Source organism: Vidua chalybeata, chromosome 2, assembly GCF_026979565.1.
Source record: "Vidua chalybeata isolate OUT-0048 chromosome 2, bVidCha1 merged haplotype, whole genome shotgun sequence".
Taxonomy (NCBI): domain Eukaryota; kingdom Metazoa; phylum Chordata; class Aves; order Passeriformes; family Viduidae; genus Vidua; species Vidua chalybeata.
In genome coordinates, this window is record NC_071531.1 from 66996150 (window position 1) to 67007283 (window position 11134).

Sequence of the window (11134 nt, forward strand, 5' to 3'; positions counted from 1 at the left end):
GGCGTGGCGGGGGCGGGGCCGGGCCGGCGGTGCCGACGAGGGGGAGGAGGGCGCGCGCGCGTGTCCGCGCGGGGCGGGGCAAGGTGGGAGGTGCGCGCGAGCGGCCCCGCCCCGCCAGGTGAGGCCGGATGGTGGGGGGGGGGGGGTCGGGAGCGGGAGGGGCGCTGAAGGGGCTTCGTGCGGGACCCCGGGGGGAGCCCGGCCCTGGGCGGCGGGGATGAGTGACGGGGACCGTGCTGCCGCAGCGTCCCGGGACCCGGTGCGCCGGGGCGCGCCTGGGTGCGGCGTGCGAACACCGGGCGCTGCTGCTTCGGAGACCCGCTCGCCTCGCGCGGCCGCCGCCCCGCCGCTCGCAGCTGCAGCCTGAAGCAGCGACGTGGCAGGAGGCGATCGGCAAAGCCCGGCGGCTGTTCCTCCGGGGGAGGAGGTGGCGAGGTGGGTGTCCCCCCGGTCCGGTTAGCCGCGCTCCGGCCGCACTGCCGGCGTGGGACGGACCGTCACGGTGGGACGGAGCCCAGCCCGCAGCTGGTCCAGAAGGGCTCTCCCTCCCCGCTCCTCCCTCGGTCGGCTGTTGCGGCCCCGGGGCCCGTTAACGGGTCGGGCGAGTAACGGCGGCTCCGGTGCTCGGCTCCCGCTGCCCTGTGCCTCCCCCAGCCGCTGGGAACCAGTCGGCGCCAGGTCAGCCCTAAGGGGTTGGTCGCTCTCCGCAGCTGTACCGCTTCTCCTTGCTGGGATTAGGAACAAGAGCACTAAAAAAAATTAAAGAAAAATGAGCGTGTGAAATATCTTAGCTAGTCCGTATGCCGTAGCTGCGGACTTCTCAGGAACCAGCCTCCTTGTGCCACCTTCAGAGTCCCTTTGTATATACGTCGTTTATCCCGCTTTGTCGGTCCTTGCAACATACCCTTCTCTCAGGGGTGACCTTATTGCTCTCTACCTGAAAGGAGGGTGTAGCCAGGTGTGGTCAGCCTCTTCTGCCAGGCAACTAGCAACAGGACAAGAGGACAGAGTCTTAAGCTGTGCCATGGGAGGTTTAGGTTGGGCATCAGGAAGGATTTATTCACAGAAAGGATTATTATATATTGAAATTGGAGGTGATGGAATCACAATCTCTGGAGGTGTTTTAAGGAAAGACTGGATGTGGCACTTGGTGCCATGGTCTAATTGACATGGCAGTGTTTGGTCATAGGTTGAACTCATTTTTTTTTTTTTAAGTAAGAAAGCAATCATTGTAGAACAAGATCATGGCTTGTTCTATGATGTAAGCATCTTTGTATAACACAAAGCAGTAAAATACACTTATTTTGCCTCGTGTAACCAGTTTCTGGAAGTGCTGCTTACAGTGGTTTTTTATCCTGCCATCCAAAGGGCACTGACGGTGAGGCAGCAGGATGAAGTTGGAGTGGTGTAGTCGACTTGCCCCTTGCTCCAAGACAACCAGCCAGACCTTTCTGCTTGGAGGAGTGTTCATTGCATTGGGCTCAAGTCGAATCCTCCTGATGAAGTATTCTGCCAATGAAGGTACAGTTTGGCAATACCCATGATGTATCTTGAATAAGAAAGCATTGATATTTGGGTTAAAACATACCAAAAAATCTACTTCTCCACCTGCAGAGTTCTTTGCATAAACATCCTTTTATATTTATAGGGATGTGTTTCTGCACTGAAAATTTCTGTCTAGCCAGTGGTCTACCATAAAGGTGTAACTTGGGTTGCAAGGTGTATGATCTACCTTTAAAGATGAGGCAGGTGATTTATTTTATAGCTAACTCTTAGAAGATGACATTGTTGTGTAAGCACTCTTGGCAATACATGATTTGATTGAAATGTTTTCCTTGCCACAGGCTTAGGAGAGAAGTGCTATCCTAGTGGATAAAGTGTTAAAAACTGGCTGGTATTGCCAGTTCTAAAAGAAGGTTATGTTATCCTGGAAGCCATTTTTTGTGGGGGTTAAAAAATACCATATTGGTCTTTGGGGAAAGCCTTCCCATTTTAATTTGTTTTTAAAACAGCCATGTTCTTAAGTTCTTCCAAAAAAAATTCTGCTGTGAACTGGAACCAAATGAGGAAAGATTTCAACTCATAAAAGAGGCTATTCAGGAAGTTGTATGTCATAAACTCTGAAACATTTATAACCAAAGTTCTGACAAAGCCTTTTGTGACTACAATTGTGATTGTAATGGTTAAAATAGATTCTTGCTCAAATTATGAATGTAGGAGACAGAAACTGATTGTGTACTCTCTGATTTGCTGGATCCCACAGATAACAAGTATGATTACCTTCCTGCAACAGTGAACATGTGTTCTGAAGTAGTAAAACTGGTCCTATGTGTAGTGTTGGCACTCTGGAATAGGAAAAAAGGTAAGTACCTATGTTTTAAATAACTAAAATATGTTGACTTCCTAAGATTTGCTGTCCCATGAACACTTTTTTTTTTAGCAATAGGTGACACTCTCCATTTGCCACAGGTTTTGCATTGCAGGTGATTTTTGGTTTTTCTTTCTTTTCTGTCCTCATATAAAAACTACGAGAGATTAACTTAATAGCATTTCAAAATGGTCCAGAACAAATATTTAAATTGGCAGAGGGCATCAGGCTCTGGAGGTTCATGTTAAATTGAACTTTTGGTTTTGTCTGCTTCTCCAGAAACAGTCATGGCTCTGGCAAGCTGGTAAAATTTTCACCTTCACCATTTAATACAGACTTACCTAAGACAGTAAATATATTCAATCAGTGTTTGCTATCACTGCCTACTGCTGACTGCATGTTTTCTGGTTTTCTTTCTTTTTTTTAAATCCAGATGTCTGAGTTTTGCTGAACTCAATGTGTTGATGCTTCAGGAGAGGATTAGATATCATTGAGTAGTTTTAAATCTATGCTAACAAAGTACTTTTGGCACCAGCTCTGGAGTAGTCTAAAGTTTATCACAGTCTTCCTCCTAAAGTTTGTGTCCTGAATACCTAAGTAAATGTCATTCTCTGTGCTTTGTCTTTTCTTTCTTCTTTTCTTCCTATATGTTCTCTTTATACCCAGATCATGTGCTGTGGTCTGCAAATACTGAATTCTGGTTTATTTAGTACTTCTGACATTACTGGCTGACCTTTGGGTGCTCTGTGAAGGAATCCCCTGTCTATGTCATTGTTCCTGTTGTAGATTTGACCAATAATCAACAGGAAGTCACACCCAGTAAGGATGTCTCTGTTGTGTAGGGACTCTGGGGTGCTTTTTTTGCTGTCAAAGAATGGTTGACAGTGGAATTTTTGTTCCCAGTGGACAAATGCTGTGATGGATGTGGACAGGTTCTGTGATACTTTCTCTGCTGCAGCAAGGAGGTGAGCACCACACAGGATTGCTACTCCAGCTGTGTGTTCTGCCCTGGAGCACGGGTTTCTGTGTTGCCAGAGAACTGTGGAACCCAAGGGTTTTCAGTCTAATGGTGTTCCTCAAAAGAGAACAGTGGTACCTATTCTGTTACAAGGGAACGGGTTTTCAATAATAGGAATGTCGTCTTTCTTACTGATTTCTTTTCCTTTCAGAAAAGGGTTGTATGGATCAGCTCTCTGAATGTTTTTCCTGGAAGAATGTATGCAATTCCATGAAATGGTCAATTCCTGCCTTTCTTTACTTTTTGGATAACTTGATTGTCTTCTACGTACTGTCCTACCTCCAGCCAGTAAGTATACTTACACTGAATAACATGACTTCTCATGTCTTAGTGGGTAATACTGCTCTTAGGCTATCTACCGTGGTGACATTGGCAAGGCAAGATGGTAACTGAGGCTGTCTGCTGTTTTAACACAGAAGGAATAATCTGGTACCTTCCCATTCTCTTTCCCTCTTCTCAGTGTTGTACAGCTCAGTTGCACGGATAACTCTTTCTATTTTCTCCATCCAACATGATTTTAGAAATAGGGTGAAGTGCTTAAGTGGGAGGGTTTTTGGTACTTTTCTTCCTTTGGATTCTTGAACTCTGTATGTCTCTCTCAATCAATTTGTTTCTCTTGCTGTTATTTGAGCTGCACTTTTCTGTGGGGCTTTTACCACTCTGTGTATGTGATGTAAAGTGAGTAAATGTAATCTCACAAAGGGAATAGGTGTAACAGAAACTGAGGAGGGGATGAAGAAAACTGACTTAATTTTTGCATTTCTTTGTTAGCTATGTTTAGGTACAAAATTTAGTTGGTACTTTCTCCTAGCTACCCTTATCCTTTTGGATGAACCTGCATATGCTCAGGAAATTGTGCAGGTTTTGTGCTTGCTTTTATTTTTGTGATACTTTTATTTTTATTATACTCTTTGGTTCAGAATCTATGTTTGCAGTAAGATGGAAACAGATGGTTTGTGCTTGCTATAAAGTACTGTGGCTGCCCCTGTTGAACATTGAAAATAAATGGTTTTCTGCCTTCTCTATCAGAATTCCTCTTTAAAATATTGTTCTGTTAGGTGTATATTTCTGCCAGGGACAGACCAGTCCAGAGTCTAGTCCAGGACTCAGCTGAAAAAAACCTAGTAAAATCAAGAGTCAGATACCTTAAAATAACATGCACACCTGCTTGGTTCAGTGGTTTGTTGTATGGGGTTTTTTTTGTTGATGGGATTTTTATGTTGGTGGTGGCGGGGGTAATTTTTGATTGGTAGGGGTTGGGTTTGGGTTTTTGTTTTGTTTTGGGATTTTTTTTTTGTATATTTGTTTGTGGGTCATTTTGGTTTGTTTTGGTTTTTAGTTTTAGGAAGGAAATTGAGCTATAATATTTGTAGACGCAAAGCCTGATGCATAGGAGGTTACATAAATACTATTTTTCTCTTAAGAAATTTCATTTGGTTCAGTTAAGCTAATCCTTTATGAAATTGACAGCTTTTGCTTTACATACACACCACCCAGACATACCTTGACTCTGTCCCCTCAGAATATGTGCTCTAAGAGTCTTCTTTTTAGAACATTAAGCATCTTTTAGTTAGAGAAATTCTATGATGGTTAGCTGAAACTGTACCTTTATTTTGATAAAGAAGTATTAAAAGAGATAACTAAATATCTCTAAGATAGAATATCTTGATAGTGTACAAGACCATGAACGTGAAATGTGAAGATGCTTAAAAGGAAGATGGCCATACCTGACTGAACTTGGTCATGTGATTTTAAATACAAAGTAGTTTTGGGACTAAGTAGTGCCTGGGTGAGCAGCTGCTGGAATTCAAGAGTTGCTTTGGTGAGATTTTTTTGCTTCAAACTTCAGCTATAACTGTGGATATTTTTAATGGCTAAATTTCCTGGGGACTTACTTTTTCAGACCTTGCTTGTGACGTACAGATTAGTGGCATGGGGAACTTTGATATTTATATTTGTTTTCATCTAGGACAGAGACCTCTTGAGGTTTCAGAGAACAAAGTGACTCAAAATTATTTTTTTTAACTATCCTTCTAAAGATTTTGCTCATAATGTTACCAGAGATGTTGGATGGGAGCATTGACTGTAAAGCAAAACCAGAGTGTGCATGAAATACATCTACATTTTGCATAAAGGCTCTTTTTTTCCAGAGTGATTTCTGCCAAATTTCCTTGTTTATTCAATATTTTTATTCTTCCACAGTGTTCACCTAACATGAATATTTACTGAGTTTTAATTTTGCAAAGTGGAAAATTAAGATGTGTTTTCTTAGGCAGGTGTCTCATTGTCAGTAAGTGTTCAACTTACTTGAGAGCCTGTGTTGTGCTGTTTCATCAGAATTATTGTTCAGCAGACAGTATGCTGGGATAAAGTGGAATCAGGATAATGAGAAAAGAGTCTGTGCTTTTCCTCTGGTGAATGAAAAAGACATTCTGTAGCAGAATTGGGAGTGTGGAAATGATGAAAAAATTCAAGAAAAAGTCGGTGTTTTGTACTCCTGAATCCATATATGCTTGTGTGTAAAATTCTCTAGTGAGAATTCTCTAGTGAGAAAGGTGAGTTCACTCTCTGGCTCAATGGGACCAAAAACTTCAGATGCCTGGATCTTTTGTACATGTACTGACTATACAGGGCAGTTAATAACAGACAGTTTGCAAAACATCCCCACCCTCAAAAAGAGGATTTTTTACTCCTACTGATGCTGGTGGATTCTGGTCTTTATTGGTAACTGGAGTGTTTAAAAGAGCCTCTTCTTAGTCTGGTGTCCCAGTATAGAGTGTCTAATACAGAGACAAAACAGAAAATCCTTGCCGCAAATAGTTGGCAGCTTGGGATCATGGCCATGGATTAGAGCACTGATGTTATTGTATAGTTATTCTGAAATTAAACAGAAGCTTTAGAGTTGTCTTCAGTTGTACTTCAAAATAGATTATTTTATTTAAATTACAGTTGCAGTTAAAAATTCAAGCCAAGCACCTCTTTATCTTTGATAAACTCTACAGCAAAAGCACTTGGCATAGAAGAAGTTTGTTTTCTGCAAGTGGCTTGTCCAAGTCTGGAATTTCATGAACACTGCAAATGGCACTGCAGCCAGGAGCAGTCTCACCTTGCTTTATTCTTTGCTTATTCTCATTTTGGAGCAACTTCCTCCTTTGTGCCAACACAGCTGCTTTTGCAGCTGACTGGTCAGCCCAGCTGGGGAACTGAGCTGACTGAAAACTAAACTGTTCTCTGTTAAGTATGTTTTCTGTTGCACTGGTTTCCTCACATCTCCATTTCAGTATAGCTTTCCCCACTGCAGTGGAGCTTGGGCTCTGTGGTTTCCCTGAGATTTTGAAATGGGACTTGAATATCATTTTACAGGTGTGTTATTGTACCATTTGGGTGAGGAAGAAAATTCACTACCAGTGCTTTTCACTCTGGCACCTTGCAGGAAGGTGAACACCTGAAGCCTGTAGGTTTTTGGTGTCTACAGTGTGTCTGGAGTGTAACTTTGTTCCTCTCCTTCTCTTTCAAGGCAATGGCTGTACTCTTCTCAAATTTTGTCATTATAACAACAGCTCTTCTCTTCAGGATAGTGCTAAAGTAAGTAGTATTTGCTAAAGTAAATGAAATCTAAATCTTCCTAGCTTTGATGAAGTTAAGCTACATTTTTCCTCTGTCTGATGGGAGCAGTAATTCTCTTTTCTTGCGACTATACCAGCTTGGAGAGGTGGTTTTGTTTTCTACATCTCAAGGTGTAGGAAATAATGTTTTTAGGAGTCCTATGTCTACATATTTGGTCAACTCTAGTAGAAAATAGTTGAAATCATTATTATATAGTCATTGAATGGTAAGCTTTCATTTATACATTAAATATCTTATTTAATGATTGCCAGTACTTCTTACAAGCCTGTTGCAGTTCTTAATTGAATGTAAACGTGGTCTAGTAAGAGGAAATGAGATACATAAGAGTGAAAGATAGAGATGTGTTTGGTTCATTATTCATGTGACAAAAGCCAGACTAAGTGTTCCACTTTGCTGAATTTGTGCTCTTTATAGTATTATTTAGATTCAAAAAAGACTGTCAGGGAAATGGGTATTAACTTTACACTGTAAAAGTTGCTTGTGTTGAATATGGCACAAATAAGCCTTTCCTATATGTGTTAATATGCCAAAACAGTGCCTGATACTCTGAATCGAAATGCTTTTTCTCAGTTTAGTTTTGTCTCTTGTGATGTCACAGTTCACTTAATCTTCCAAATTTTTGATTTTCACCAAGATAAACAGGCTCTGTTTGAGTGGAAAAACAGTATAAATAATTCTAATTGTCTTATGAATTACATTTGTAGATTTATAGGAGTTACCATCATAAAATACTAGAAAAGGGCTCCAAGTCATAGGGGAAAAGAGCAGTATAGTGAACATTTTCCAAAGAAAGATAGTAATTATTTGGATGTCTGTGATTTTTTTTACTTTATTCATCAGACCTTTGTTGCCATGGAGACAAGAATTGCTTTTAAGTTGTTAGGCAATCAGTATCTAGAAATAATGTGATCTTGAAAGGCCTTCCGTATTTCTTCAGAATACTTCATTTTATACTTGTTTGCCAGACTCAGCCCCCTTTGTCATAGAAAATCATGTTGGATTTTTGCATTTTATTGTATTCTGAAGAGACTTTTCTTTACACCTGTCTGTCTCCTTATCTGTGGCATGATGTCTTTTATATGTTTTATAGATTTGGATGTTCTGTCATTTAATTTATGCCGCTGTGTTTCTAAATTTAGTGGCTTTTTTGTGTACTAGGCGAAGACTCTCTTGGGTACAGTGGGCGTCTCTGATGATTTTATTCCTCTCCATTGTTGCCCTGACTCGAGGAACTGGAGGCCACCAGCACAGCTTGGCTGCACATGGATTTCATCACAGTATGTTTTTTAGGCCATCTAACCACTGCCTTCTCGCTACTGGACCTGAGGAAGCGTGTGCGGAAAAGGGCAACTGCGCAGCACCAAGTTTCCTTCACAGCTTCCAGTGGAATGTGACCAGTACCATGACAGGAGTATTGAAGCCTCTCCGCCTCAGCCTGGGCCATCTGCTTATTCTAGTGCAGTGTTTTGTGTCTGCCCTGGCTAACATCTACAATGAAAAGATGCTGAAAGATGTGGATCAGCTTGGGGAAAGCATCTTCACACAGAACAGCAAACTCTATGCCTTTGGGGTGCTGTTCAATGGGCTCATGCTGGCACTGCAGGCTAAGAACCGGAGGCAAATAGGGAACTGTGGCTTCTTTTATGGGCACAACATCTTCTCCGTGGCTCTTATATTTGTCACAGCTTTCCTGGGGCTGTCTGTAGCCTTCATCTTGAAGTTCCGAGACAACATGTTCCATGTTATGACTGCTCAGATCAACACTGTCATCATCACCACTGTGTCTTTCGTCATCTTTGACTTCAGGCCTTCTGTAGAGTTCTTTTTGGAAGCTCCTGTAGTGCTTCTCTCCATATTCATTTATAATGCCAGTAAAGCAAGAGGCCTGGAATATGCTACTCTGCGGGAAAGGGGAAAACTCATCAAAGGAGATGCATGGGAGAGGTCAAGTGGGGTAAGGCTTTTCAGTACTTGTCTCCTTTGGTTTCTCTTTTGTTTCACCTCCCTTATGCTATGAAATATTTGGAAGAGTCAACTTGTGTGCGATTGGACTTATCCCTCAACACCAAAGTTCTGCAATATTTCTTAAAATCTTGGGTATTGCTTTCCATATGCGACTTTTTGAAATCATGAAGCCTAGGTAAGCTTTGCTTTTGTGCTGTGACTGTAGACAGTTCTGTGAGCTACTTCAGCTTTGTACAAACCTTTTCTTGAAAGCTTTATAACCAAGAGAGTTTACTTACCCAGGGCATTGAGAAATTGGAATTGATGCTTGGGAAGTAATTGTACCTAATCAGAACTGGTAAGTCTGTCTAGCTCAGGCCACATAATGAGGAAGTTAACACATTTGATTTTAAGGTTCTTTCTACCATAGTAGTCAAAAGATAGCTGAAGACAAAAAGGCAATGTTTAAACACAGAGTTTTAACATGGTTTGGGGTTATTTCTTGCTATATATTTCCTCCAGGCCTGCTGGTGGTTTTTTTTCCTGATTTGAGCAGTGATCTAGTTAGCTAGAAGGTGTCGGGGACAGCTTGCTCTTAGAGCAGTCGTCCAGCTGACCTGAGCAGTCGCCTGATGGGAAGGGTTTGTGTTTGCGCCCGTCAGCCCGCGGGTACGGACGGGCCGTGGATGCACGTTGTGACCAGCAGAGAGCACTGTCCCCACTGCGTTCCAGCAAACATTAAACTTGGAGATGTTTTTCAGAAATTCCACGTGGTTCCTTTTTAGGTTGTTGTTTAATGAGCAATAAATAACACAAATTCATATATTTTTGGTATGCCAGGTGTCATCTATTTTAGCACTTACAACTAAGCAGCTGTTGTAGAAACGAATAGCACTATGTGAGCATGCAAAGCCAGCTATATCTTGGGCTGCATCAAAAGCAGTGTGACCAACAGGTCAAGGTAGGTGATTCTGCCCCTCTGCTCTTGTGAGACCCCACCTGTAGTACTGTGTCCAGCTCTGGGGACTTAGATCTGCTGGAGCAAGTCCAGAGAAAGATGATCAGAGGGCTGGAGCACCTCTCCTATGAAGACAGGCTGAGAGAGTTGGGGATTTTCATCCTGGAGAAGAGAAGGCTCCAGGGAGACCTTCTAGCATCCTTCCAGTACCTTCCAACCCAAACAATTTTATGATTGTATGGAAGAATGGGCTACAAGCTGTTCTAGGCAATGAGTCACTAAAAAGTGTTAAAGATGCAGGGAATGTTTTTTATGAGTATGTATTTCCTAAACCCTATAACACACTTGTAAGAGATTTAAATTACAGGGATTACAGGATTTTGCTTTAAGTGATACCTTTGAAATAAACCTTAGTCTTTTTTTTTTTTTTTTTTTTTGGTGGTATAAATAACAAGATGACTTTTGCTCACATTGCTCTCTTTTGCTTCTGGTTCCCATAGGATGGAGAGGAATTTGAGAGGTTGAACAAACCAAACAGTGACATCGATACAGATGAAGATTCCCTCTAGCATGAGGCTGGCTTGGAGGTGTGCTATTGCTCACAGTGAGACAGAGTTTATCTTTTATTAACACAGGGAAGAGTCATTTTTCCCCACTGACAGACTATTTGGAATTGTTTTGGGGCTGAATGTCAAATGTGGATGAGGACAGTATTCAAGCTGTATATATGGAGAGTTGTATTCATTTATGCCTGTCTCCCAGTGTCTTGGGAAATGGAAATCTGGAATGCCTTTGTAGCAGCTGGTGAATTTTACATGCAGCTTACGTGGCCTAACTTTGAAAGAGCTTGAATAAAACAAAAGTTTATTGAACAGTATAAATGTATCATCTTTTTTTTGTGTGTGTTTAGAAAGGCTTATGTAGAAGCTTAGTTTGTGCTGAGTCCACTACTGAAAACAAATATTATGCAGCTACAGTAATGACCTTCAACATCTGCAGCACTGAGAAAGAGAGTGCAGGTGGCAATATCATCTGGTGTTGTTCTACCCTGGCAGACTGATAAGGTCTTGCATTTATTTTGTAGAGAGAGAAGTCATTCTGCAGAGTGCCAGGCATAGTGATCTCAGAATTTCTGTTGAGGCATCTGCTGGATTGTATTTTGACTGAGATGAAAAATAGGTTCCAAATTATTCAGAGAATTTTGAAACAGGCATGGGAA

The 11134-nt window shown here is 41.8% G+C and overlaps 1 protein-coding gene across 4 annotated transcripts; it reads left to right on the plus strand.

Annotated features, from left to right (window-relative positions):
* Nucleotides 1-15: 15 nt before the first annotated feature.
* Nucleotides 16-10796, plus strand: SLC35A5 (solute carrier family 35 member A5). 4 transcript variants are annotated; one of them, XR_008429621.1, is made up of 8 exons: nucleotides 168-435; nucleotides 1369-1521; nucleotides 2264-2362; nucleotides 3538-3674; nucleotides 6904-6971; nucleotides 8172-8967; nucleotides 9798-9918; nucleotides 10416-10796. XR_008429621.1 is itself a non-coding variant. In XM_053936669.1 (7 exons), exons 2-7 carry the CDS (start codon nucleotides 1392-1394, stop codon nucleotides 10482-10484), a joined length of 1299 nt encoding a protein of 432 aa, XP_053792644.1. In that variant the 5' UTR covers nucleotides 16-118; nucleotides 1369-1391; the 3' UTR covers nucleotides 10485-10796. The 4 variants fall into 4 exon arrangements, 3 of the variants coding, with proteins under 3 accessions (XP_053792644.1, XP_053792643.1, XP_053792645.1); XM_053936669.1 differs by lacking the exons at nucleotides 168-435; nucleotides 9798-9918 and adding an exon at nucleotides 16-118; XM_053936668.1 differs by lacking the exon at nucleotides 9798-9918 and having other exon boundaries at nucleotides 172-435.
* The last annotated feature ends 338 nt before the right edge of the window (nucleotides 10797-11134 follow it).